Raw genomic sequence first — 26,622 nt, forward strand, 5'->3', positions numbered from 1 at the left:
CTCCAAAGAGCCTTCGTCCTGCTGCGTAGCTGGGCACTGTTCTAGGAGGAAGGGAGCTGGGGAAAGTGACTTCAAGGAGTGTGAGAGCTCAGCAGAGAGGGCTTGGTCTGAGGAGGAGACGTTAAGGGAGACCTTGGTAGAGCTGCCGAATTCCAAAGGGGCCGCCTAGGCCATCGCCTTGCCGCCTACCCATCTACAAATGAGGAAGGAGCCACAGGGAAGCAGGGCATCAGGGACAGTCATGGGAACAGCGTGTGGGAATTTTCACCTTCATCCTCATGCTCTGCCAGATGCCTCTCACTTGTCCCTCTCCCGGGCACGGGGCCTTTGAGAATCCCCTCCGCATGGCGGGGGAAATGTGCTTGGACCCTCAGGGCTGTGACTCCTCCCTTTGGCTGCAGAGCTGAATCTGCAGAGAAGTCTATTGCAGTCTTGTTAATATTAGCAGGACCTAGCAAATTCATCTGAACAATGGACTATTATGCAGCCATTAAGATGATTTAGATCTGTATTTCTAGATTTGGGGAAATGTTTTTACAACCTATTGGCTGGAAAGAAAAAAGCAGAACATAAAACATTTTAGAGAGAAAAGTCTTGAAGGAGATATTTGAAAATGTTGCCAGTGGTTTTCTCTCTGGTGGTAACTGAATGAACTTAAATGTGTTTTTCTTTTCCTTACTTGAATTATGTAATTTTTCTATGACAAAAATGTATTTCTTATGTAACAAAACAATAACAGAGGGAGACAAGCTAAACTCCTTGTGGGGCAGGGGTGGCTACTCCGTGCATGCTAGTCACTTTTGTCTGGGACAAAGCACAGAACCTGGCACACAGTAAGCGCTCAGTAAACACATGTCAACCCACTGGGGTGGGGGTGAGTGCTAGCCCAGTGGTTTGCTTCAGCTGTTGTTCTGAGAGAGCCCATTCGTCCCGGGAAGCCTGTTCCTCTGCTTTGGCCTCAAGATACTCTAGGGACATGATACAGTGTTTTCCATACTTGCATTGCATTCTGGACCCTGGCCATCAAAGAGACCCAGACAATACTGGGCCCAGCTCAGAGAGGGGGCCCAAGCAGGGGCTACAGCTGACCAAGTTATATCCCATAAACACTATCTCCAGGTCCTCAAAGGTCTGCTGTGTGACTAACCTCTTAGCCTTGCCCTGATGTCCCCAAGGGCCAGTATTGGATCCAGTGGCTGGAAGCCACCATGGGAGAAGCATGATGCTCAGAATAAGGATGAGCTTAAAACGCAAAAAATAAGATCAAGTCATTTTCTGACTTGTAAGCCTCTGGTGTCTTCCCATCACATCTGTAAAACAAACCCAGGGCCTCCTTGGGGAGGTTGTCCACACTCCTCACCACAGAAAGCTCTGGGCCGAGGAGCGAGCTGGCAGAGGTCTCTGGTTGTTGTTCAGAGACCTCTTTCCTGCCACCTGAGCTGCTGCCCTTCCCCCAGGGCCTTGCCTGAAGCAAAAACAGACAAACAAACAAACAAACTAAAGCCGTAACCTATTCTCAGGGCCCAATTCCCTTTCAAAATGCTTATCTTTGGCTCTCAGAGAACTGTGAACTAAGGTCTCTGTGACCAGGGACCAGGACTAGACGTTGCTAGACCTGGTTTTTAGTGTAGCAGTCCCCTATTATCCTTGGGGGATAAGTCCCAAGATCCTCAGTAGATGCCTGAAACCCCAGATACACTGAACCCTGTATATATTGTTTTTTCCTATAATTTATAGGATAATTTATAAATTAGGCACAGTAAGAAAGTAACAACAACTAATAATAAAATAGAACAATTATGATAATATACTGCAATAAAAGGTATGTAAATGGCTTTTGGGCCATTATGAAGTAAAATAAGGGTTCCAAGCCAGTCCATTCGATAATCAAGGCAGCTACTAACAGACTAGGTGGTCAGAGAGAATATACAAAGTAGATATGCTGGACAAAGAGATAATTTACATCCCAGGCAGGACAGAGAAGGATCACGTGAAATTTTATCACACTAATCAGAACTGCACACTATTTAAAACTTATGAATCATTTATTTCTGGAATTTTCTATTTAATATAATTGGACTGTGAGTAACTGAAACTTTGGAAAGCAGAAGTGTGGATAAGGGGTGATTACTGTATCTCAGTTGATTCTTGTGAGGAACTGTTAAGAGACAGAAAAGAAGACTCTTTGTAAAGAGCACAACTTGGTTCAAATATATGGCTATTTTTAGTTTGTCATTCTTTAGACCAGTGCTGTCTAGTAGGAATATAATGTGATCTATAGGGATCATTTTAAAATTTCTAGTAGACACATGGGGGAGGGGAACAAATTCAGACTTGTTGTCCTGCCTGGCTCGTATAGCCACACATCAGTCACCTGGGCCTACCTCTTCAGGCTTCCCTCCTACCATCCCTGCCTTTCATAATCTTCCAGCCACATGGACCTCTTTTAGCTGCCTATCACTTGTTCATAGTTCCTTATGATTATTTGCCATTGTCTATCCTCCTCACTAAAGTTCAAGCTCCCTGAGAGCAAGAAGCTTATCTTGTACACTACTATATTGTTCACTACTCTGTTCGCGGGGCCCAGAACAGTGCCTGGCATGTAGTAGGTTGAATGAATGAAAGAGGAACAAGTGAAGTTGACGGGATCTTTCTGAAGTTAGTAGACTATCAAGAAGTGGGTATGGGGTCACAAGGAGTTCTTACAAGATGGCGTGGGCTCCTCGTGAGGTGAAACGTGGTCTTGGGTTTTCCACTGGTGGCAGGGAACTGCTTTGAAGACCCCAGCTCTCGGGCTCTCTGAAGTGGGGCCATGTCTTTTGTTTCTGGGGTCAGTAACTGTACCCCCTTCCCCCATCACCACCACCATTAAGCTGCGGCCATGGGCTCAGTGCATAGTGTTACGCTAGGAATCATGTCAAGAAATGAGGTAGTAGAGTGAGCACCACTTCCCCCCACCAGGTGTCCTTAGCCCGCTTGTTGGGAGGAAAGTAGCCTGTGTTGGGGGGGTTGTTAGAGGGCCCCCTGTCTTAGAACTGCAATGTTGGTCAACGCTCTCCAACCTGAGAAGAGCTCCTGGTGCCCCCAGTTCACAAGAACGGGGAGGAGACTAGTTGGAGATCACCAGTTGACCAAGAGGTTAGATCACTGGATGTCAACCCAAATTTGGAGCAAAGCCACCTGTGAAGACGTGTTCAGTTAGTAAGCAGTCATGAACTATATGTTGACAATATGTGCACTTTCCTACCTTTATGTTATATTTTTATTATTTATTTTTAAACCCACATGCCTGGACCCACTCTCACAGGTTTTGCTTCATAGTGTCTGGGAAATGTCCTAGGCACTTACATAATTTTTAAAGCTTTCCATATGATTCTTATTAGCATGTAGGGTTAAGAACTATTGATAAGCAGGTGAAGGAATATTGGGGTATAAGTAAGGGGGAAGGATGCTGAGGCAGGACTTCAATCCCACTTAGAATAAAGTTTCAGAAAGTCCAATGGATTGGTAGGTTGGTATACATAAAACCTCTGGATGTCCAAAAAACCCCAACATTATAAAATACAAAAAACGTGTAATTGGGGAAAATGTAGCAAAAACTTCATAGCCTTAGTATGTATAAAGAACTCTTACAGATCAGTAAGATGAGCACCCAATAGAACAACAGAATACAGACAAGAACAGACAATGCACAAGGAATACAATGGGCCAATACACTTAAGAAAAATGGTCAGCCTCCCCAGGAATCAAATAAATGCAAATTAAAACAACGGAGACGTTATCTTTTGCCTGGCTAATTGGTGAAGATTAAATACACGATAATACCTCATGTCGGTGAGGGTGTGGAAAAAACCACTCACTGTCATTCACCGGTGGGAGTACAGATTGTTGCAACCTTTCCAGAAGGTAATTTGGCAGCCATAAAGCTGAGGAAGATTGCAAACCTTTTTGACGCAGCAATTCCACTTTTAGGAAGATTGCCTTAGGAAATAACTGTGGATAATAATAACAATAATAGCTAACCTTTATTAAATGCTCTGTGCATGCCAGGCTCCACACGCATTATCTCATATAACCCTCACAGCCGTCATCCCACAAGGTAGGAACTGTTATCACCTGTATTTTACAGATGAGGAAACTGAGGTGCAAAAGGATGAAGTCAACTGCCTGAGGTCACAATGCTAACAAGTAGCAAAGCCTGGATTTGAACCCAGGCGGTCTGAGTCAAGAGTCACGCTACCTGTACAGCAGTGTATATAGGATGTACGCAAAGGATGGACTCTGTGTGCGCTGGATGTGTATGCTGGATGTGTGTATTGGATATATAATGTATACACAGGACGAAGCTGCAAGGATGTTCCTCTGGGCTCATTCCTCTGGGCTTATTTCCTGTATAGGGCAGGAAAGGGAGAAGTCATGCTAAATGCCCCATGATAGGAATTGATCATGTAGATTGTGATATACATGCCCAGGAATATTATGCAACCATGAGAAATGATGCTATAGAAAAAAGTGCATGTGAACACTAGGGCTTTTTGTATATGTATGCTACTGGCAGTGATTTCAGTTGTTTAAAAATGTGTGTGATTGTGTGTTTTGTGTATGCATAAAAGACCTCTGAAAGGATATAAAAGGAAGTGATAAAACTGGTTGCCTTCTAGAAAAGCAACTGTGTGGCTGTGGTCAGAAGTTAGAGAGTTATTTTTTAAGCCATATGCCCTTTTTTCACTTCTTGAATTTTGAATCATGTGAATATATTATCTATGAAAATGGGTATGTATCTATAAATATGACTCTCCCAAGTCACAGCACTGTCTCAACCTGGCCTACTCCCTCCCCTCTCCGTCTAGACCGAGCCCTTAGCTCTTAGCTGAATTGGCCTCCCCTCAGCCTGAGTCGGGGTCGCCCCTGTGGGCTTCGGCTCCCTTATGCTCCATGAACCATGCTGTGATGTCAATGCCAGGTGGCAGCTTCCCTGAGGGGAGGAGCTGTGTCTGTCGTCTTGGTCTGCCTGTGCCCCCTTGTCCCAGCATAAGCCTGGGACAGAAGTTAGGTCCTGAGCACTGAAGTCAAGAAGGCCTGGGTTTGAATCCCATTTCCATCACCTTGAGGCAGTGACTTCACCATCCTGTGCCTCAGTTTCCCCATCTCTAAATGGGTTTGATGATCGCAGTGAACTCATGGGGTTATTTTCATAAGATAGTGTGTGTAAAGCTCCCAGCACCATGGCGGGCATGAAGGGAACTCTCCGTAGGTAGTAGCCACATTGATATCATTGCAGATCCTCTGTGAATGTTTGTTGAATTGGAAATGACACTTGGAAGGGCGGCTCCCCAGGCCCAGCCCAAGGACAGTGGCCCTTCCTCCACTGCTCATGCGTGGCACTGCCCCGTCACCACCATGCTCACCTCCCTGCCTTGTGCCCCCACAGCCACCCGGCCCAAGCTGAAGAAGATGAAGAGTCAGACGGGACAGGTGGGGGAGAAGCAATCGCTGAAGTGCGAGGCAGTGGCCGGTAACCCCCTGCCCTCCTACCGCTGGTTCAGAGACGGCAAGGAGCTAAACCGCACCCGCGACATTCGCATCAAGTACGGCAATGGCAGGTGAGCAGCAGCCCTCCCTCCCTCCTGGCAACTGCCCTCCTGAGAAGGAGGGGCCCAAGCTGGCAGAACCCAGGGCTGTGCCCCCCAATGGTTCCTGGCCATGCCCAACTTCTCCCTGCAACTCTGGGCTCCTCTGATTATGGTGGCGCCATGTCTTCAGATTGTAGATGCCCAACTAACAGTTGAAGGAGATTTGATTGTCAGAGTCAGCTTTACCTGTGGAAGTCTCCCCTTGTCCTCAAACTTCTCAAAGGACCTGCCGCAGTATCTGAAAGCCCAGCATCTGGCAGTCTTTGGTGAAAGACCCTGATTGCAGAATGCATCTGGGGGGTCAGGTGTTTTGATGGGCTGGTGTCTCAGCCCAGCAATCTGTACTGGGCAGAGAGCTAGATAAGGCCAAAGGACACATGGCTTTCACTAGTGTTGGGGGAGTCTATGTCTCAGACATTTCCCCCCTGTGACCTGGGGATTGTCCTTAATCTTGGAGCCAACGCTCCAGGGAAGTGAATCGGAAGCTCTGGAGCCTCCAGCTGTGGAATTTCGCCTCTCTCCCCTCTCGGGCTGGTTGGACGGGGGCGTCAGGCACCAGAGAAGCCAGGAGTCCAAGTGCAGCTCCTCACTTCTCTCCTGCCTCTTGCAGCCCCTGAGGGGCTATTAGAAGGCAGGACGAGTGAGACAGAAGGCCCCCATCTGCCTGCTAAACAGTAGCTTTACCCCTGTTCTGCCAGGTGGATGTCCCTTTCTGGCTGAGGCTCACCCTAGTCTTTCCTGCCCCTGTGGAGTAGCTTACAGCCACCTTCTTCCTGGCTGTCCTTTTCCTCCTCACGGCCCCCCAGATGCAAACAAGGATGGTTTTAGAGGGCCCCCACCTGCCCTACAACAGAAATTGATGGGAAGCCGGGCGCAGGCTGCTCCCAGGTTGCTATGTGGCCCTGGATGCGCACGTTCTGCCCCCAGGCCTCAGTCTCCAAATCTCCAAAAGAGGGGGTGGAGTGACGGGGTCTGAAAGGTACTTCCAGTTTTCCTACTATCCTTTCGAGAGCAGGGAGCAGAGGCAAAACTGGTCGCCTGGAAAGTGGTCCAAGCGGAAAACAGTAATTTATGAAGAATATGGTTTAGATCAAAAGTTTGTGACTGAAAGAATGCTGCTTCCTAAGGGAATTAGGGAGAAGGGGTCTTGTGTGTCCCCAACCTATAGATTTAGCAAGAAACTCAGGTGTCCCACCAAGCTCACCTCCTGAGGCCACCCCACCCCTTCCCACTGCCCTGCCAAGATGGGCTCCAGGCTGGAGGGAAAAGCTTCTGAAGTTACTGGGACTCCTATCCTCGCTCTCTGGGAGGGCAGGGAAGAACATTCTCTCCTGACCTCTGTTGTCTCTGGGAAGTAGGGGAAGGTTATCTTCCAGGAAGACAACAGAAATCGGGGGGAGAGAGTTCTCCTTGTCTCCTCATCACTCTGGAGCACGTCCTCAACTCGGCCATCCTCAACCCCCCACTCCTGACCCCATGGCCATTCACACTCCCCCTGACAGTCCTGCAAAAACACCCCCTGAGCTCCCGTGCCACCAACAAAATCCTTTCTCTGGTGACATCAGTCTTTCTCTTTCCACTCACAAACCCACTCATGTCGCTTCCCTCCTCGTTGCTGTGCCTCTTCCTCCAGCTGCTGCCCCTTCTCGCTCCTTCCCACCACCCCCCTGGGGAGTCAGCTTCATGCCCACTGAGTCCGCTCTCCTTGTCCTCCACTCCTCTTGGCTCTGCTGGACTCTGCCCTGTAAATATGCCCCCCGCCCCCATGGCTGTGGCTCTTGAAGACCCAGGGACCTCCAAGCTTCCTGGCCCCATGCCTCTGGGCCTCTCAGCAGCTGGTGGCATGGGTGCCACACGCTCCCTTGCCCCTGTGGTCCTCCTGCTTCTCCTGTGCCTCTAAGCACCCTCTCTTGGTCGCCGTCGATGATGGAACTTTCCTGCCTTTTGAGCTTCACTCTTCTCCCCCCTCCCCACCTGTGGGTGATGGCACCCTCTCATATCTGATGACCCTAAACCTCCATCTCTAGTTGGATGGTGTTTTTTTTTTAACACGAGTTGCAGGCCCATGCTGCCAGACGTACCCCCACAGGCATCTCTAATCCAGAATGCCGTGCGGTCTCTCCCCTGGTACTGCCTCCCTGCCCCCCCGCTCCCCTCTCAGCACTGGCCCCTTGCTGTCCCCTCCCGCTGGACACCACTTCTCCAGAGGGAGGCGCCTTCTCCCTGCCTCACAAGCTTCTTCTCTGGTCTCCCAGCTTTTAGCCTCTTTTCCTTCACTGTCCCCTTTTTCTGGGCCATAGGCTCCTTTGTAAACTCACCTCTGTATCTAACGTAGCATCCACTGGGTGCCAGGCATGCTGCCAGAGGCCGGAGGTGCAGCAGGGAAGGGAACGGACAGGGCCCCGACCTTCACAGAGTTTCTAGTCTGCCCTCCAGTGAAGAATTAGGTGAAGGCCTCCACCCTTTCTCCAGAACAAAGTGCATCTCATCCACCCAGTTTGGCTTACACTTCTAGAAGTCTACAGAGTCACTGGCTCCATGACTCTGACAGGGGATAATGATCTTTCTAACACGGGCACATATCCGATCTTTCATTCATTTACTTGACAGATCTTGAGAGCCTGCTGTATGCCAGGAACAGCCTAGGCCTTGAGGCCCTTCCGACTCTTCTTTTCCTGGCCTCTAAATCATTGCCCCGCTCTTCCCCAACGCTTGGTGCTCCTGAGCCCGGCTCTTCCCTTGCAAGACCCTGGACATGGGCCCAGGCTGTTCCCTGCGCTGGCAGCAGCCCCTCAAACACACACACTGTCCCTGGAAAAGTTCTCCAGGGCCCAGCTGAAATGTCACATCCTCTGGGACACCTTCCTGAGCCCTCCAGGCAGCTCTCGTCATCTCCTGCCATAATGCCTTAGACAGTTTCATTGCATTGGTTGGGGTGGGGGGGCTGTCTCTCTTCCCAGCAAGAGAGAGAGCCCCTCACACATGCACCCTCTCCCCTATCTGGCCTGACAGAGGAGATCTACGTTCAGTAGTGAATTAAGGAGAACCTTGCAGGGCTAGCTCTTCTTTCTTGGGTACAGGGTGACACTAGGACTAGGCAAGTCACCCTTTGAGTTGACCTAGCCTTTGAGCACTTTAGCTTCTATGTAAAGCCTCGGTTTCATCTGACAAATAGATCTGGAGCCCAGAAACAGAACCTGGCCAGGTCCTCTCCTGGATATCAGGGACCTCTGAGAGCCTGAAGTGCACCCCTGTCCCTTCCTGTCTGGGACCCATCCTCTCTGCTGCCTTTCTGGAACTTTATTGCTCCGCCCATCCTGCCCCTGGGCTCCCAGCAGCAAGTGGCTGGGGTGGAGGAGTGGGCTGTGATCGAGAACTTCTGATCCCCGCGTTGTGACTCAGGGAGAGCTGCCACCCCCGCACACACTTCACCTGGCATGGGGTCCAGGCGCAGGGGCAGGTGTCTCCTTTCTGGAAGCATCCTCTTTCCTTCAGCCTGCACTGTAGCTTGCTCTCTGGCCCTCCTAGCAGCCCTCTACCCAAGCCATACCATCTCGACATTGCTCTTGACCTTGAGGAGACGCCCTCCCCAGCAGGTGCTGTCTGTCTCAGGGGCTGCCGCACGAGGCGTCTCACCCAAGCCTCCCTGTGCCAGGAGAAAACTGGCCCCCCAAGCCCTGGGCACGGGGCCCTCCCAGCAGAGCCGCGTGTTCCCTGTTTATGAGGGGCAGGCTGGAACAGGCCCCTCAGGCAGGCAGAAGGAGGCAGGCACTGAGGAAAATGTGTGGGTAGAGGACGTGGCCGCCCAAATCCTATCCCTGCCAGTAAAAAAAAACTGGCTGAGGAAGGAAGGAAGGGGCATCCGTCATGGGGGCAGGCCTGGGTCAGGGTGGCGAGGGGGCAACAGGCCTGCCAGGAAGTGGCCAGGAGCGCAGGGGAGAGAATGTGGTGTGTGTCATCCCCTCCACCCCTCTGTGCTTCCAGGGCCAAAGAGACCTTTAGAGCCCAACCCTTCATCTCTGACCCCAGGGCCTCTTATGCAAGCCTGGGGCCCACCTCCCTGGAACCGGCAAGATCATCACACAGCTGGTACATGTAGGGGTCATTGTTTCTGTCCCCTGGTCTCTTTCTGGTTCCTCAAAGGGAGGGGCTCTCCCTGAGCTCCATGCCTTGTTAATCCAGGCCTTATACACTTTCATGTGGGAAGTTCTTTCCAGTTGTAGCTTTTTTTCTCCAGATATCTGTGAGCCTAGCTCTGCCTTGTCCTGCTACATATGATATCTTGTAAGGGAAGGTCCTTTAAATTCAGCTATGGGTGACAAGGAAGTCCTGGCTGTAGGTACATTCTACCTTGACTCTGTGACCCTCAGGTGATCCCTCATTCTGCTTGTCTAGCATCAGGGAAGATGTGGTGGCCAGGAAGCAAGAGAAACCTTGTCCTGAGGCAGCTGGGGTGTGTGGCATCTAATTCAGCTGAAGCCGGGAAGAAGATGTGGCCTTAGTCAGAGGGGCCTCCAAGGCTCTGTTTATAATGAAGGGAACAAACTTGAATCGACAGAAGAGGGTTGTGGGCAGACACCAGGCCAAGGAGACACAAGCCTGCTTGAGCCGGAAAGAATGAGGGAAAGGGTCAGGCAGCTGTCACTGTAACATCAGTAAGGATATTGCCATAGCAACAGGGCCTGCTGACAGGACAGCCTTGTGGACGCCTGTTTGGGGATGAGGAGGTCTGGGAAGAGGCCTAGTCCCAGAGGCAGAGGGGGCCCAGAAGACAGGTGCCCACACACAGCCCGGGGACAGAGGTGGGTGAGTTTGCCATCTCCTCCCCCTGGCCCAGCCTCTCTACACAGGTCCCCTGTCCTCCTTCCCTCATCGCCTTCCCAGCTCTATTCTGCACCTCTGGGCTCAGGGTGGTGGCAGCTGTGCCACCCAACCCCTGTTCCACCAGCCCTCCACCCCACTACACATATTCTGGGAATCTCGTGTTTTAATTCAGGACTAAAAAGAGGAGAAGATTACATCATGGAAAGAAATTTTCATGCTACTTCTTGTTTCCCCCTGGGGGCCAGGCTCGGGGCTGGGGCTTCATCTAGAGCCTGACGGGCCCCTGGCGACCACTGAGGCAGAGCGGGCGGTGGGAGGTGTGACCAGACCCTGCAGAGCCCAGGCTCCCCGGGGCAGGTGCAGAAAGACCCTGGGAAGGAAGGAGAGGTTTGGCAGTATCTTCAAAAACAAGGAGAACCAGGGCCAGGTGTCCGGGAGTCCCTGCCCAGGCCTGGTGCCACGTCTCTCGGCTTGCAGAAATTGGGTGCAGAGCCCTCCACAGAGGGCTAGCCCTGGTGTCAAGCTCTGGGAGATGGTCCATGTCCTCACCAACTGCAGATCCTTGTCCACCTCTGCCTTTGCTTTGCCAGGTTCCGTTGGACAAGTCTAGAAGCTCCTCTAGGGCTCAGATTTCTCATCTGAGTTTTTCTGTCTACCCCCAGATTAAGCCATGATGGTCAAATCAGGTCACAAGGATAGAATCTCTTTGTTCCCTAATCTATCCAAGCTCCTGGCACTCAGAAGGCACTCAATAAACATTTACTGAATGGATGGATGGATGGATGAAGGGATGAATGAATGGGTGGATGGATGAAGGAATGAATGAATGAATTAATGAATGAAGCAAATGAAAGCCCCTTGGAGAAGCTGCAGAGTCCCCCTTAGTGGAAGGGCTAATGTGAAGTTAGGGGAGAGCCACAGGTTGGATCTGGGGTGGGGGGGCTGGGCACAGTTGCCATGGGAACCTGTTAGAACAGCCCCACCCCAGGCAATAGGCCTTGCATATAGCGTTGACAGGCTGTCGCTTTTAAGGGAAGGCTAAGCTAGCTGGTGAGCCCGTGGCTGATCTATTCCAGTTGGTGAAAGGACAATGGAACTGGAGAAGTGGCACTAAAAGAAGAGAAGGGAGGTGGCCATGTGACTTCCTAAGGGACCCCGTGTTCCTTTCCCAGAAATATACTAACTACAAATAAGGACCAGCACTGGAAACATGATGTGCAGATTCACAGATTCAGAACATGTATGTAGCCACTAGCCCTGCCCTTTGTTCTGAGTGTCCGAGTCTCCCTCCAGAGCCAGGGACTCCATGTTCCACCCGGACCCCAGACTCTACTTCCCATCCACACTACACAGCCACTGTGGCTCTGCAGGAGGAGGTGACCTCTGGGTGACCGCTGGGGAGTCACAGCCAGCCTGGGCCCTGGCTCATGCCTCTCTCCCTCTTATTACCTCCCTAACCAGAAAGAACTCACGACTACAGTTCAACAAGGTGAAGGCGGAGGACGCAGGGGAGTACGTCTGCGAGGCTGAGAACATCCTGGGGAAGGACACAGCCCGAGGCCGGCTCTACGTCAATAGCGGTAGGTAGTCCCCCAATGAAGGGAGGAGTCCTATAGGGGTTCAGTGGGGCAGGCCAGTTGCCCCCCATCCCTGGGGAGGCCGGCACATGATCCATCTTGCACTTGACTCCCCTCCCTCCTGCTGCTGCCATATCAAGCCCCGAGATCTGGGCCGATTCGGAGAAATGCAGTCGAAGCATAAATGTTTAGCTTTGTTATCTGGGCCTGGAAGAGCCGCCAGCTCTCATTTTAAATACCCTAAAAACTAAATATTTTGAAATCAAGAGGTGGGGGTGGGGGAAGGATATTTTTAGAAGGCAATTATGGGAGGCTGGGCTGCCAGGTCCGGGCTCCAGGGAGAGGCGGGCCCAGGGTGTGTGTGAGCTGACTGCCTGCTGCCTGTTGCTTTGCTGGGCACCCGAGTGCAGGCAGCCATCTCCGCAGGTCCTCGGTGGGAGGCTCGTGTGCCTTTGGCCCTGGGGACAACCTCTGTTCAGGGATGACAGGCCCCTTCCCCACACGTGACACTCTCCCTTAAAAACTGGTGAGGTCAGGAGCTCTAGTCTCCCTTAGCAACCCCTCTCCAGCTTGAGCCTGGAGGCTGCCTCCCACTGGGCTGTCCTCTGCGGCCCTGGTTGTGACCCTTGACTGGGGGGAGTTGCCAGAACTACCTGTCCTCAGGCCATACCGCTCTTCTCTAGCAAATCCCAGAGCACTCTTCCCTCCTCCTGACACCCAGGGACCTGGCATGCCATTTGGCTCCCTGGTTATTTGGGTTCCCTTCCCAGTCTTGCCCCTGTCACAGGGGCTCATCCTCTGTGTGCCCTCAGCCCCCTGTATGTCCGCCATGGAGCCTCCAGGACTCTCTACACCCAAGCACGGTCTAAAGAGAACTTGGAACGTTGCTGCCCTGGGCCCCGCCCTCAGAGGAAAGCCTGGTGCAGACCTCGTCTGTCCTGTCTTGTGAGGGATCCCCTGCTCTTCCAGCCTCTCAGGCTCCTCCGTCTCCCTTGCCACTGTTTCTAATAGACCCAGGTCGGGCTGCTTTCTGCATCTTTCTCACACCTGGCCCTCCCATTCCAACCCCACCTCAGGAGCATCCTCGGCCAGGGTGTTATCCCGTCACCTGAACCAGAGCAAAGGCCTCTCAGGACCCTTTCATGCTGTCATGCACCCACAGAACAAAGACTTTGTCCCAGGACCCAGCTCTCAAGGGAAGGCTCAAATGATCTTTCCAGTCCCAACTGCAACCTGTCCCTTGTATCTCATCATTTTCTCTCTTCCCATGTCATCTGTCCCAGGAGGCCTTCCTCTCTGACTGTTCCCAGCCTGGACCCACTCCTGGGCCATGTCTTGGCCAACCACGGTCTTGTGTATCTCTTGAATTCTAGCCTTTGACTAGGTTCTTCAAGTCTCATGATGTTGCTGAGCCTTCTGTGTGGGTGTGCCTGCCCCAGTGGAATTGTGAGCCAGGAGCGGGGACAGCGGGGATGATGCCTTCTCCCCGCGGAGTTTCTATAATAGCTACAGTTCCTGAGTGCGTGCTCGTGCCAGGCTCCCCATTGTCTCTTGAGCCCTTACTCAAAGCCATGAGACGTTAAATATTCTGCCCAAAGTTAAAGAGCCGGTTAATGATAGAGTTGTGCAATGTAAAAGTAGTTGGCAAACACTGAGACCATGTGCTCCAGGGGGCTATGTGGAGCCTGTTTACTACTCTGGCCTCTGGGCCTAACACCGTGCCTGGCTCATAGCAGGCACCTGGGAAACGGTGCATAAAAGGAATTAGACCCTGCTCCAAGGCCTTTAACTGGCGCCCACATGCCTCAACCTGGCATGGTTGTAATGAGGGTACCTGGGCCCTCTGCTCTTCCCAACCTGTCCCAAGCCTAGGAGAATGGGCTCACCGGGGGTCTAGCACCTACTACCTCAGCCAGAGTGGGCAGGCAGTCGCAGGCCTGCTTTGGATTTGAGTTGCCCTGTTTCATTACTCAAGACTTTCTTGTTTAGAAGTGATAAGAACCCAACTTGAAACTACCTGAAGGAATTCAGTGGTTTATAGAACTGAGATGCCCGGACATGACAAGGACTCAGCAGGGGTCGGGACACTCCCTCCCACTGCACGTTGGCCTCATTTTCTCCTACTGGCAAATGGGCTCCTCCCGTGTTTGGGGAATGGATTGGGAAGAAGAGGCCGCTGCCTCAGACAGCTCCAGGTTGACATCATCCCAGCTCGCCATTCAGGAGAAAGGGATGGCTTTGTCTCCCTTCCATTCATACAGTCACACGGGTGAATTCCGACAGCTCCTGCTTAGGTGATGTGCCCTGCTTGGCCCAGTCACTGTGCTCAGGGGGGTGAAGTGCCACCCTTGCCAGGCCTGTGAGTGCGGGGGTATGGAGAGGCAGAGCACTCTGGGTGTGCCAGCCAGACTGCGGGGTGGGGCGCGGGGGCGGGGCGGGAGGCCCTTCCTTAGATGAGCGCTGTTAGCAGAGGGGAGGAAAGGGCTGCGGTGCAGAAAGCCACAGGAGTGCCCGCGCTCCTGTGCAAGTCTTGGGGCCCGAGCCTGGGGACTGGTGTCAGATCCCTCAGATAAGCTGCAACTCACGCCACACGCAGGCTCCTGTCAGCCCTCAGCAGCCCATGTTCTGATCAGTTAGGGAACCAGGTGATGGGGCTTGAGGCCGGGCCCTGAGGGCTTCCCACATGGCTCCTTGCCCCTTGTCCCTCCAGCCTGGCTGCAGAGCAGCAGGGCAGAGTGGTGTTAAGGATCCAGAGCTTTGGTCTCATCCCAGCTCTGAGGTGCAACCCAGGACGAGTCACCCCACCTCCCTAGTCTTAGGTTTTCCCAGCCAAGGCTCCGCTGGAGGACCCCTGAGCCCCTGCCCCCTTGCTCGTGGGGAAGCCTCTGGGATTCCATGTTTGACGTTGAGGCTGCCATCCTGTGCACCTAGCCCCCGCCACATATACACCGCCGCCACCACACCACGCCTCTTCTGTTGCCCTGTTCAGTCCACAGCAGGCAAGGCCCTCACCTTGACATGGGGAGGCATAGAGGGTCACTGAAGGGGACCAGAGGCCCCCGCTGGGGATGCCTTCCAAGGCAGAGATGCCCAGGCTCCCTGCTTTCCCAGGGAACCCAGAAGACCTGCAGCAACCACACCCTGGGGGTGGAGGGTGGGTAGCGGGCATCTGCGCCTGCCCCTCTGACTCATCTCAAGGTGGGTTGGCTTGGCCCGCCTGAGCCCCAGGGAAGCCAGGACTGCTGGGGTGGGGAGGCCAGAGGAGGGCATGGGAGGGCTGGCACGGAGCAGTGGCTGCTCAAGGGGGCATCGCGGTGGCTCTTTGCCTATTGTAGCTCTGTTCTCATGGACCCCAATGCTCCTTCCCCGAATCACAGTGTACCCATCTTGCAGCCACAGCTCTGCCAGCTCATAGGAGTGCACTGCCGAGTTGGCTGGGATGAAGAGGAGTAGGCAAGAAGTTTTTGGTGCTTTTAACAAAACAATCCTCTTGGTCCAGCCCACTTCTGAGTTAGAGAAACCAGCTGCCTCATCCCCAGGTGGCTGTACCAGCCCCAGGATGCCAGGCTGGGCCTGGTTCCACCCAGAGGGCAGACAGGTGTGTCCTCGGGTACCACAGGACTGTGGAAGTCCTGGAGAGGCTTCTGGGTCTGTCCCCTACCTGGGGCCGTAGAAAGGCCATCTGTTTAATCACACACGCATGCGCGTGTGCACTCACACTCATACAGTCAGCAACACCCTGTCCTGAGCTCTGGGGAGTCACAGGCTGGGCTCCCAGCACAGTTTCTGAAAGGGTAGGAAGCTAAAACCTGAACTCAAAGTGTCTGCCTGTTCCAATGCACCAAAGAGGAAGGCGAGGCAACTTTACCAGCGGGAAAGGGGGCATCTGGGCCAGTGGGGGGAGCCTTGTGACTGAAGAGACACGGTCTGAGCCCTGAAAGGTAATCAGAGGCTGCTCTGTGAGTGAGGGAGAAGCAGCTGGCGGCAGGGCGAGTGGCCACAACACCCGCTGCCCCTGGCCGGTTCTCCCTTCAGGGCCCCGGTAACCGAGACACGAAGGGCTGATGGAGGCTTTCTGGGTTTACCCTGCCCAGGCATTTTCCTAAATCAATTTCTTGTGGTCTAATTGACATTCTCTAAAATTTACCTTTTCTAAAGGATACAATTCAGTGCTTTTAGTACATTCAAAAAATTGTATAACCATCACTACTAATCCCAAAACATACTCATCACCTCAGAAAGAAACACCCTATTCATTAGCAGTCACTCCCTGTTTATTCCTCCCCCTAGTTTCTGGCAACCACTCCTCTGCTTCCTGCCTCTATGGATTGACCTATCCTGGATATTTTATATAAATAGAATCCTATAATATGTGGCCTTTGGTGACTAGTTTCTTCCACTTAATATAATGGTTTCAAGTTTCATCCATGTTGTAGCATGTATCGGTACTTCTTTACTTTTTATGGCTGAATAATGTTCCATGGTATGAATATACCATATTTTGTTTATCCATTCATCAGTGAGTCATTCATGTTTGTTTTCACATTTGGGCTACTGTGAATAATGCTGCTATATCATCCGTGTACATATCTTTATGTTTCCATTTGTCGCAGGGCATATGTTTCCATTTGCTGTAGGTATATACCTAGGAGAATTGCTGGGCCACATGACACTGCCATGTTTAAGTTTTTGAGGAACCACCAGACTGTGTTCCAAAGTGGCTGCACCATTTTACATTCACATCAGCAACATGTGCTGGTTCCAATTGCTCCTCATCTTCGCACCACTTGCTGTTACCCCTCTCTTTTATCAGAGCCGTCCAAGTTGGGGTGAAGCGGTGTCTCACTCTTGTTTTGACTTGCATTTCCTTAGTGACCTCCCAGGAATATTTGCATTTAGTGGGAAACAACGCTTTAATCTACAGAAAAGTTGTATCCTCATCAGCCAAGGTCCAGTGGTAAATGAGACAGGCAGGACCCCTGCCCGAATGGAGGTTACATTTTGGTGTAGTGGCTAAGCTTCAAATAGCCAGCAACTGCACAACTAGTCAGTTAATTATGGTAGAATAAGTACTACAAGTACACATATACAAAGCAAGGAGGAGTAAGGCGGGTCCTGAGCAACCTCTCCGAGATACTGACCGTTTTTTTTTTTTTAGTGACTTAAAACAGCATTTATTATCTCTCAGTTGTCTTGTTGTTGTTGTTGTTGTTGTTGTTGTCGTTGTTGTCGTTTTGTGGTTCAGACACAACTTAGCTGATTTCTGCAGCTCAGGGCCCCTCACAAAACTCAGAGCTCTGGGGCTCTGGGGCTCAACCTGGGTGTTTGGGGTGGGGATCGGGGGTCAGGATCACTACTAAACTCTCCCACATGGCTGTCGGCAAGCCTCGGGTCCTCACATTCAGTGGACCAGAGATGAAAGACTGATGTTTTGAAAGTCCTGGACAGGAAGGGGCCTGGCTTATTAGGTGCGCTGGACCAAGCCAGTGTCATCTGAATATACTGCAAGAGAGGGACAGAACATGGAGCAGGAGAGGTGGGGAGGCCCAGGTTAGACCCGGGAGAAACTGGGGGACTCTATTTTGAGTGCAAATGGAAGCCATTGGTGGGTTTTGATAATGGAAGTGATTGATCAGTATTTTAAAAACCACTTTGGCAGCTGCGATGCAAAAAGGTTAGAGGTGAATGCAAGAGTGAAGGCAGAAAGACCGGAGTGGAGGCTACTGTGGTCACGCATGAAACAGACCATGGCAGCCAGGGCCGGGGAGGCAGGCATGAGACGTGGATGGTGCCTCATGGGGAGGTCGAAAGGCAGCCCTTGGTGACAGACGGCTGGGGGAAACAAAGGAACAAGAGAATCAAAGATCCCCTCCAGGTCTTAGGTTTGTGCCGTGCAGTCACTGGCTGGGCAGGCGATTGGCAGCTGAGTCTGGGGTGGCTGGGAGCCATCCCAGGGGAGGCGTCAAGGGAGTGGCCACATTCTGCACCTTGGAGTCCATATGTCACCTTCATTTCCCCAAACACGAGAGAGCACGTGTGCTGGAACGGCATGAATGCTCATCTTTGGTGTGGAAATCTCCCTGGCAGGAGCCTTCACCTCCAGCAGAATTGCACCACAATGACTTGGGAAGGCCCTGCCATCCCAGGGGGTGGCCTCAAGGTACTTCCTTCTGAGGTAGAAAGGCCTATGTCACTTCCCCCCATACCCTCTGTGACTAGCTCCCCCACTGGCCTCCCCTTTTGCCTTCCTGGGCCCCAGAATCATGCCCATGACAACACAGCTCTGGCAGCCCAGGCCTGTGCCTCCCAGCAGGGACCCTGCCTTCCTTCAGGAGTCGTCCTAGCCTCCCAGGGCCTTGATAAGCACAGACATGCATGTGGACAGATCTGAGTGTGCAGTTATGGTCCCTGCCACCATTCTTGCTGCTGTCTATGGCTCACTCAGTGCAGCGACGGGCGGGCTTCGCTGCCCATGACTGTAGTGGAGGCCCAGCTGGGTCTGGCAGGTCCAGGACAAGATTTCTCTAGCTTAGCCAAGGCTCACAAGAGGACCCAGGCCTGTGGTCCACATCGGGTTTGCATTCATCTGCTTATGTCAGCCTGGGTGCCGACATGTTCCCCCACAAGGCACTGGGTGGCTGGCAAGAACGCTCAGCCAGGCGTCAGGGGTTCCGAGGCCTTGTTACAGCCGCATCGTGACCCTGGACAGGCACTTCCCTGCTCTTTCCTTGCAAATGTAACCAAAGGGCAGGACAACCTCTAGGGTCATTGCAGCAATGGGATTTTATAACTCAGGCGTGGTCACCTCAACTGTCTCTCTTGTCTGTCCCTTCCTTAGTTCCCTAGGTCTCACTGACCTAGAAGTGGGCCAGAGACAGCAGGAGGCCTCCGCTCCCAGCCAGCACGTGGGTCCCAGCTGGGCGTGGAGCGGAGCATAGGCAGGAGCTCTCAACTGGGGTGGGGCTCAGGGTGCCGGGCCAGCAGCAGGCGCGGCTTGGAGGGGAAGGTGGGAGCTGGCTTTACCCGCTGGGTTTTATCAGCGAGCTCCTCAGACATATACAGAGGCAGAGCTGTGTATACACTCCCAGTCCCCGCGCTCCATCTGTCTCCCCACATGTCTAAACACTGAGGGCGCCGAGTGCCTGCCCTCCTCCTCCTCCTTTCCCTGCCCCCCCAGTGCTATGGGAGGTGGTAGACACTCAGTACCCCTGAGGAGACAGGAGCAGCCAAGGTAGGAAGGTTCACTTCAGTCAGGAGCTGCTGCTGGGCAAGAGCAAGAGGTCCTCAGGGCCAGCGGCCGAGGCGGGAGCAGGTACCCATTTCCGGATGCCTGACCTAGATACGCCGCCTAGAGGGTTAGCTTACGGATGAAAACTGACATTTGGGACAAGCATTTTCACTTGAAACCAGCTTTCTGGATGCCATTCCATGGGGAAGAAGAACTTTAGTTATGTTCATTTATCAAATGAAGCTGATCAATCAGAGGTGCCGTCCAGGTTGGCAGCCTTGAAGCCTAAGTGTGTGCTCACCCAGCGTTCACATCCCAGCCGGACCCCAAGCCCCCTCCCCAGCCAGTCTTCTCTCCACAGCCTGAAGCCCAGAGGCTCCTCCGGGGGCCACAGCTAACTAGGTGGGGAAGGGGGCGGCTACCTGGCAAGGGTGGACATGAAGAAGACCCTGGGTGCTTATGGAGATGGGCAGAGTGGCCTTTATAATGTTCCTGGGAGGCTTATTCTCTCCCCTTCCCGACAAAGGGGGAAGAAAGGGAAGCTGGGGTTCTCCCCACATCTTCTCAGGTCTTAGAAATGACAGTGTCCAAAAGATGCCATTTCCCTCAAAGCTGGCTTGTGGGAGCCCAAGCTGTGCACATGGATATGGATGTCCCCTCCCTGTGACTTTGCTCCCCAGGGGAGACATGGCGTCTCATCCACCTGCAGGAGAGAGCTCCCAGGAAAGCAGGCAGGGAGGGGGCAGAGGTGGCCTTATTCCAGTAGAGGGAACAGCTTTTGCTAGCCTCTCACCACCTCCCAAAATGGAAAACCTTCCTGGCCTATAGAGGTTTGCCCAGAGTAGGGGTGCAGGGTGAGGCTGGGCAGATGGACAGAGCCCATGGCGGCCCACCCCCCGCCTTGCTGGTGACTAAGGGGGACCACCAGACCGTCCTGGCCCAGCCATCCCGGCAGTCGCTGAGCTTCGAACTTGGAGATGGGCAATGAAGGGCCAGGAAGGAGGTGGTTCCTGGGGCCCAGAGGTGGCCTCAGTGGGTCACTAGCGCATGTCTCTCATACCTCCAGTGAGCACCACCCTGTCGTCCTGGTCGGGGCACGCCCGGAAGTGCAACGAGACAGCCAAGTCCTATTGTGTCAATGGAGGCGTCTGCTACTACATCGAGGGCATCAACCAGCTCTCCTGCAAGTAAGTGACCAGTGGGGGCGGGCGTGGGGGCAAAAGCAGAGTGAGAGAGAGGCTGGGGCAGAAGTGGAGGGCTCTAGGAAACGGGGGCTTCGAGCCACTGACGAGGAGTCCCCACTGGGTGTAGACAGGGAGGTGTGTCCCGCCCCCCCCCCCCCCGGAACACAGGGAGCTGTAGGCTCCAAAGGGCTCAGGGCTTCTGCAGTCCCGGCTTCCCAGGCCCCACCCACCCCTTCTCCCGATGTCCACCCTTTCACCAACACCTTCTAGGGCGATGGAGAGCCCAGCCTATGACCTGGGCGTTGAGTTTGTTCTCTCTCTCTCTCTCTCACTTCCCCTCCCCATCTCTCAGCAACTCCCCAAATGTTGTTCTGATGGACATTTCCCAGGGTGTGTCTTCCCCAGCAGGGAGGAGCCTAGCAGGGTCAGGCAGAGCGCGAGCCCTGGAGCCCTTGGGAGCAGAGGGCGTGCTCTTGGAGCCTTGAGGGGAGAAGAGGGCTCTGCCCCTGGTGCTCACTCAGGGCCTGACTGCTCTCCCTGCCCAGCAGGACCCTGGTGTCCACAGATAGGCCCTGGGTGCTGCTTGTGCCACTCGAGTCCCTAGCCCTTCTCTATGGGATGAAGAGGCACTAGCCGGGACACCACTCTGGATGTGACCCAATGGGAGAGGTCAGAGTTGAAGAGAAGCTCAAGCTGGGGCTTCTCGGCCTCCCCAAGGGTCAGAGTCTACTCTCCAGCCAGGCAGGGCTGCCCCAGGAGGACCTCCCAGCAGCTTAGAGCCACCTGCTCCGCTTACAGACAGGGCAGGTGGAGCACAGCCACCAGAGAGGGCTTGTTCAGGCCCGCCAGGCCTTCCGGGCAGCTGGGCCCACAGTGCCTGCCCCCTCGATGGGTTCTCTGGCAGGTGAACGAGGATGGGGAGAGGCGCTTGGTGAGGGTAGCACAGGTTCTGGCCGGATCCTGAGGAGGAGTGGGAAGGAGATCTAGTTAACAACTTTGGGTTTTCAAAGCAGCCCGAGCCTGGGATCTGGCAAGGTGCCAAAGCTGCCCCATTCCCATGGCATCTGGGCAAAGGCCACCAGAGTATTGATGGAGACTCAGAGAGAGGCGTTTGCCTTCCCCACAGACGAGGTCAGATCCAGCACTCCTCGGCTCTCCTGCTCTCCCTCCTGACTGCAGGCTTTGCCCAGAACTTTGAAAAACCACTGACCACACAAAGTGCTAATGAGGGGCTACGCCCCCTTCACACTGTCCCCGTGGGGCTGGGCTGCCTGGGCCCCAGCTGGCCTCCCTTGCTGGCTTCCTCCCTGGTCCCACCCTTCACCTGCTGCCATCCCCTTCCCGCCTCCCCCATCCTCAGTCTCAGGGGACAGTCGCAACAGCAACAGCAGGTCCCCCAGGGGAGTTCTCAGCCCAGACTCAGTCCCCAACCCTCTCCCTCCTTCTGCCTCTAGGAGGCTGCCACATTCATGCTGCAGGCCCTGGGGAACATTCTAGCTTTGAGAATGCTCTGTGCTCTTTGGAATCGGCTTATAGAATTCAAGGGGTTCTGGAATACCTCACAGAGACAGCCCAGCCTTGTACCCCCTGCTTGCCCCACCCCCAGCACACACATACCAGGCTTCTCTTCTCCTTGGCCCCTCGGACCCTGGAACCTTGAAGGGATCCAGCAATGCCACGGAAGGCAGCCCTGGCTCCAGGCAGGGAAGGCTTCAGCGACCCAGGACAGGTGCCAGGGCTGAGGAGGGCCTTGGGGGCCCAGGACTCCAGCGCTACAGAGTTTAGCATGAGAAAGAGAGCAATGAGCTAATGGGCTCCCAGAAGGCCCTGACATCAAGGCTGAGCCCTTAGGTACAGCTCCATCTGAGAGGGATAGAGGCCAGGAGCCTGAGCTATTGCGAAGACAGTACCCTGTCCCCCCTCCCCAGTAGGGCACCTGGGGTCACTGCCTAGCACTCGAACTTGGAACCCAGAACCACCACCCCCTCATCTTTCAGCCCGCCTCGGAACCCACTTCCCTGACTCCCTGAGCCCTCAGAGGAGAGGGGCGTCCCCGGAGGGGATTGCGGCCAGGAAGGCAGGTCCTCGGAGCTGTGCTGGAGAAGGGCAGGGGGCGGGGGGGCCGGGCAGAGCCCAGAGGCCATTCTGGGGGCGGGTGAGCCGGGAGGGCAGGGGGGCAGGCCTCTTGGGGTTCCTGGTGACACCTGAATGGAATAAAAAGGAGAGAACTCAGGAAACGGGACTCACGTCTTACCATTTGTGCTGTTTGTTTACTTTTTATTTTGATTTTTTTGCATTTCCGCTTAGCTTGGATAATGAAACTAGACTGGTCAGTTTCATTCCAGTTTCTATAAAAATCAGTTTTCCTTCCTGGTTTTCTGACACTTGTTGTTGTGTACTGGTTCAGAGCCCTGCAGGGAGTGTTGGAAAGCAGGCACACTCCGCCCCTCCTGTTTTTCTGGAATTCAGAGCCAAAAGAAACAGTGTCACTGATACTGAATTTTGTTTTTAAGAAGAAAACTTAGGGGGATTGGAAAATGGGGGTCCAAATCAAGAGGACTGTCTCCTGTCTGGGCCCGACAGGGGCCTCTGCACTTCCTCTTGCTGCTTTCTCCTCTTCTCTCCGTGTTTTTGTAGAGCACGGTTGGTGCGTGACTCTTGGGGACTGGTTCAGGGGATGATGACAGAACAAGACTCTCTTTCCAGCCCTGTGCACATACCAGCGGCATGCCTCCCTCTCCCATCAGCTCATCCCCCATTCCTTCTGCCCCCCTCGCCCCATTTTCAGGTGATTCCCCCATGCCATACCCATGTGCCTGCTCATCCGCCCCGCATCGCCACCCCACCCCTCATGAGGCCAGAGACCCTCCCCCACCTCCAGTGCCCGGGGCACACCCTCATCCTTCATCCTCCCCCTCCCCCGGGTGAGGGCAGCACACATGGCATTATCCCCAGGCTACCGAAGGGAGAAACTGAGGCCCGGGAGGTGGGGTGGGAAAACGGGGAGGCAGAGTCCCAACCTCTCCGTCACCCCAGGTGCAGCCCGTGGGCTCTCCTCTCTGCCCCTCTCTCATCCCTGCTCTTCTCCAGCCCTGGGCGCAGACCTTCCCATAGTCACAGTTGATGACTTGGGGGGAAGGGCTGGGAAGGCTGTACCTGCCGCTCCTTCTAATCTGTCCCCTGTGCTCCTGTGCCAGGTCAATCCCTGTCTGAGGGGGAACCACCAGCCAGCCACTCACACTGAGTCCCCTGTTGCCTGGTCCTGGGTGCAGGGTAGAAAGGCTGTAGGCCTAGCCCCAGAACCTTCTCTAGGGAAGCCCCAGCCTCTTGGATGTGGTTCATCCTCAACAAGCCAGGCTAAGGAGAGAACAGGAGTGTCCAGGAGCCCCGGAAGGAGCCAGTGCCCAAAGAACAGCATGGGGTGTGAGCCCTCCCTACCCCCATGCTGTGCCCATCCCCCACCGCCTTTTCTTCAGTTGAGCCAGTGCAGAGCACACTTTCCCAGGGCAGGAAGGCACGACTCCGGGGGCTTGTACGTGTTATAGACCATGTCCACGGCGCCACCTTGAGTTGTGCGACTCAGTGGCCACGAAAGGTAGGAGGATTCAGTTGGGTTAGTCCAGGCCGGGTGTGGGATCAGGGACATAGGGGTACGCTTAGTGATCACTGCTCTCCAAGACCCATGGGAGAGCCTCCCGGACTGTCAGCATTGGCACATTGGCTATAAATCTCCCCCTTTGTTTCCTCCTGCACTCCCACATTGTCTTTCTAACACACACACACACACACACACACACACACACACACACACACACACAGGTTTTCCCTGTCTTCAAGAGCTGGGCTAATCTCAGACATTAGACACAATCAAATTTCTCTCTTTCCTGTTGCTTTGTGATTCCAAGAGTCATATTGGCAAGTTCCTGGGTCTTTATCTTCCACCTCAAAGGTGCTGCTGCTTGAAAAATCACTTCTCCTCCTTTAGTCCCCATCCCAAGCGGCTGTCAGTTTTTGAGAGCTGAGGAAAAAGAGCTGAGCCTGACTGGAGCTGGCTGGGAAGCCTTAGCCTTAGCCTTAGCCTTAGCCTTAGCCTTGGCCAGGTCCCCCGTTTTCCTGGGCCGGGATGACCGGGGGCCAGGGCCAGGGATCAGAGAAGGGCGTATTGAAAAGGTGGAAGCTGCTCCTCCGAGCCACCCTGTTCAGCAGGATGAGCGTGCCTCAATTTCCCTTGGAGCCCCCTTGCCACTCTCTCCAGTCACGCTTCCCAGCCCTCCTCCACCACCTGTCGGCCAGGCTTTCCCGCACACACACCGCCACCTCTGCAGGGTCCAGCCCCCGCCTCCCCTGAGGGAGACGATTGCAAAGCCCAGAGAAACTCCAGCTACCTGCCCACCGACCACTCCCAATCCTCCAGCCTAGACTGGAGGCCGCAGGGTTTCCATGAGTGTCTATCACAGCCAGTGGCCACCACCTCCTATAAGCTTCAGAGGCTACTGATGGCTTGTATACACTAGAACGCCAAGAGGTCGAGTACACTCACCTCTTGATTAATGTTGAACAGTGACCTGTTTTTGAGGGGACACTGGAGATGGGCTGGTCCAATTTCCTAAGGAAGAGGAGGCAGAGGCAGCATAGACTCGTCTCTGGGTAGGGGAAGGGGTCAGCCTGGCCCTGTCTGTAAGCTTCCCCGAGGAGTCTGACCTTGCTGGGGTTCAGAAGAGAGTACAGGGCTGGGCACGTCTCCCAGAAATCTGCAAGACAGGGACTCCCATGAGGGCAGAGTGGCAGCCAAAGAGCAGAAGGACGTACACCTGGAGGGAAGGGCAAGTTCAGAGAGATGGAAGCAGGTGGTGCTTTGCAGCTATAGAGGAGGCAGCAAGGGAGAATGAGCCCCCGCCAGAGCCGAGCAGGGATGGAGGAGCAGGTCCCGGGGAAAAGGCAGGGGTACCAGGCAGCCAGTCGGCTCCTGATATGGACCAGGCTTCAGGGTCCCTAGGGAGCCTCCTCCAGCTCCCACAGTAGTTCTTCCCGTCTGAGGCTGGATGGCCTGCCCCGGCCTCGGCAGGCCAGCTTTGGGATGCTGGCAATTCCAGCTCTCCCCCAGCCTCACCTGTTGCCCACTAAGCTTTCCCACGTATATTGCTCTAGGACAGCCTTCTGCCAAACGGTGTTGCAAGAGTTCCTCAAAAAAAGACTCCCATGGTCAAATAAATTCGGGACATATTGGAAAGCTCAGCTCTTCCCTTGTACAAAACTTTCCGTAGGCCAACGTGCACTGCAGCTCTATAAGGAAGCCTGGGAATGAGTTTCCTAAACTTATCTGGCCATGGAACCCTCTTCAGGAGAACAGACGAGACTATCTCCCAGGCCCCTTTTCTCATGGGCATACAGTCCACAAACAGCATTCTGGAGTTCTCCTCTGAGCTTCCTGGGAGCTGTTTCATGGATGAGAAAACCTGCCCAGAGCCCTTGGGAAAACCCTTTGGTAGGACCTAGAAGGAATGGCTCCCCAGAACTTGGTATTCCAGAAGCCGCCCAGCACCCTGCCTGCCGATTGCTTGGCACCAAGGGGCTGCAGTTCTGGCTTCCTGGGGCCCCAGGCAGGTCAGAAGGGAAGTCTCAAGGGCCACAGGACAATTAGGCAGTAAGTTCCCTATTTCCCTACCCTGCTTCCCTATATCATCCTCCCTTCCCACCCCGCCCCACCACCCACGGAGCCACATCTATTAGAGAGATTTGGAAGGAGATTTCCGAGCCCTCCACCCAGCCCTGACTCCAGCCCCTTCTGCGATGAGTGTGCCCCAGCGCCCGACTTGGTTTTCTCATTCATCACTGTGCACTTTGATTTCTAACCTGAGCCTCGCGGATGATGCCAGTTTGTTCTGTGATTTTTCCCCTTTTCCTTCTCCAGATGTCCAAACGGATTCTTCGGACAGAGATGTTTGGAGAAACTGCCTTTGCGATTGTACATGCCAGATCCTAAGCAAAGTATGTTTGAAGATACAAACACGAGTCCCTGCTCCTTAGAAAGCTTCCGGGTGCAGTCCCCCCCGATGTAGGGCGTAGGGCCAGGGGTGTTGGTTGTTTTGATCTTTGGCTGTTTCGTTTTGTTTCTCTTTTCTTTTCTGTATTTTGGTTTGTTAGTTCTTTTTGTTTTGTTTTGTTTTGTTTTGCTT

General features: G+C 53.8%; 1 protein-coding gene across 6 annotated transcripts in view; it reads left to right on the forward strand.

Moving 5' to 3' along the window:
• The window catches only part of NRG2 (neuregulin 2), a 171,815-nt gene that overhangs the window by 129,558 nt on the left and 15,635 nt on the right, over positions 1–26,622 (forward strand). For 4 of the 6 annotated variants that reach the window (XM_054568348.1, XM_054568349.1, XM_054568352.1 and 1 more), the window contains exons 2-5: positions 5,432–5,603; positions 11,919–12,037; positions 20,329–20,449; positions 26,358–26,434. In XM_054568348.1, coding sequence (XP_054424323.1) covers positions 5,432–5,603; positions 11,919–12,037; positions 20,329–20,449; positions 26,358–26,434 — 489 coding nt within the window. The remainder of the gene's footprint in view (positions 1–5,431; positions 5,604–11,918; positions 12,038–20,328; positions 20,450–26,357; positions 26,435–26,622) is intronic. The other 2 variants (XM_054568353.1, XM_054568350.1) reach the window with 2 other exon arrangements.

This window comes from Pteronotus mesoamericanus, unplaced genomic scaffold (assembly GCF_021234165.1).
Source record: "Pteronotus mesoamericanus isolate MK-2021 breed Mesoamerican mustached bat unplaced genomic scaffold, CSHL_Meso_final contig_2, whole genome shotgun sequence".
Classification (NCBI taxonomy): Eukaryota; Metazoa; Chordata; class Mammalia; order Chiroptera; family Mormoopidae; genus Pteronotus; species Pteronotus mesoamericanus.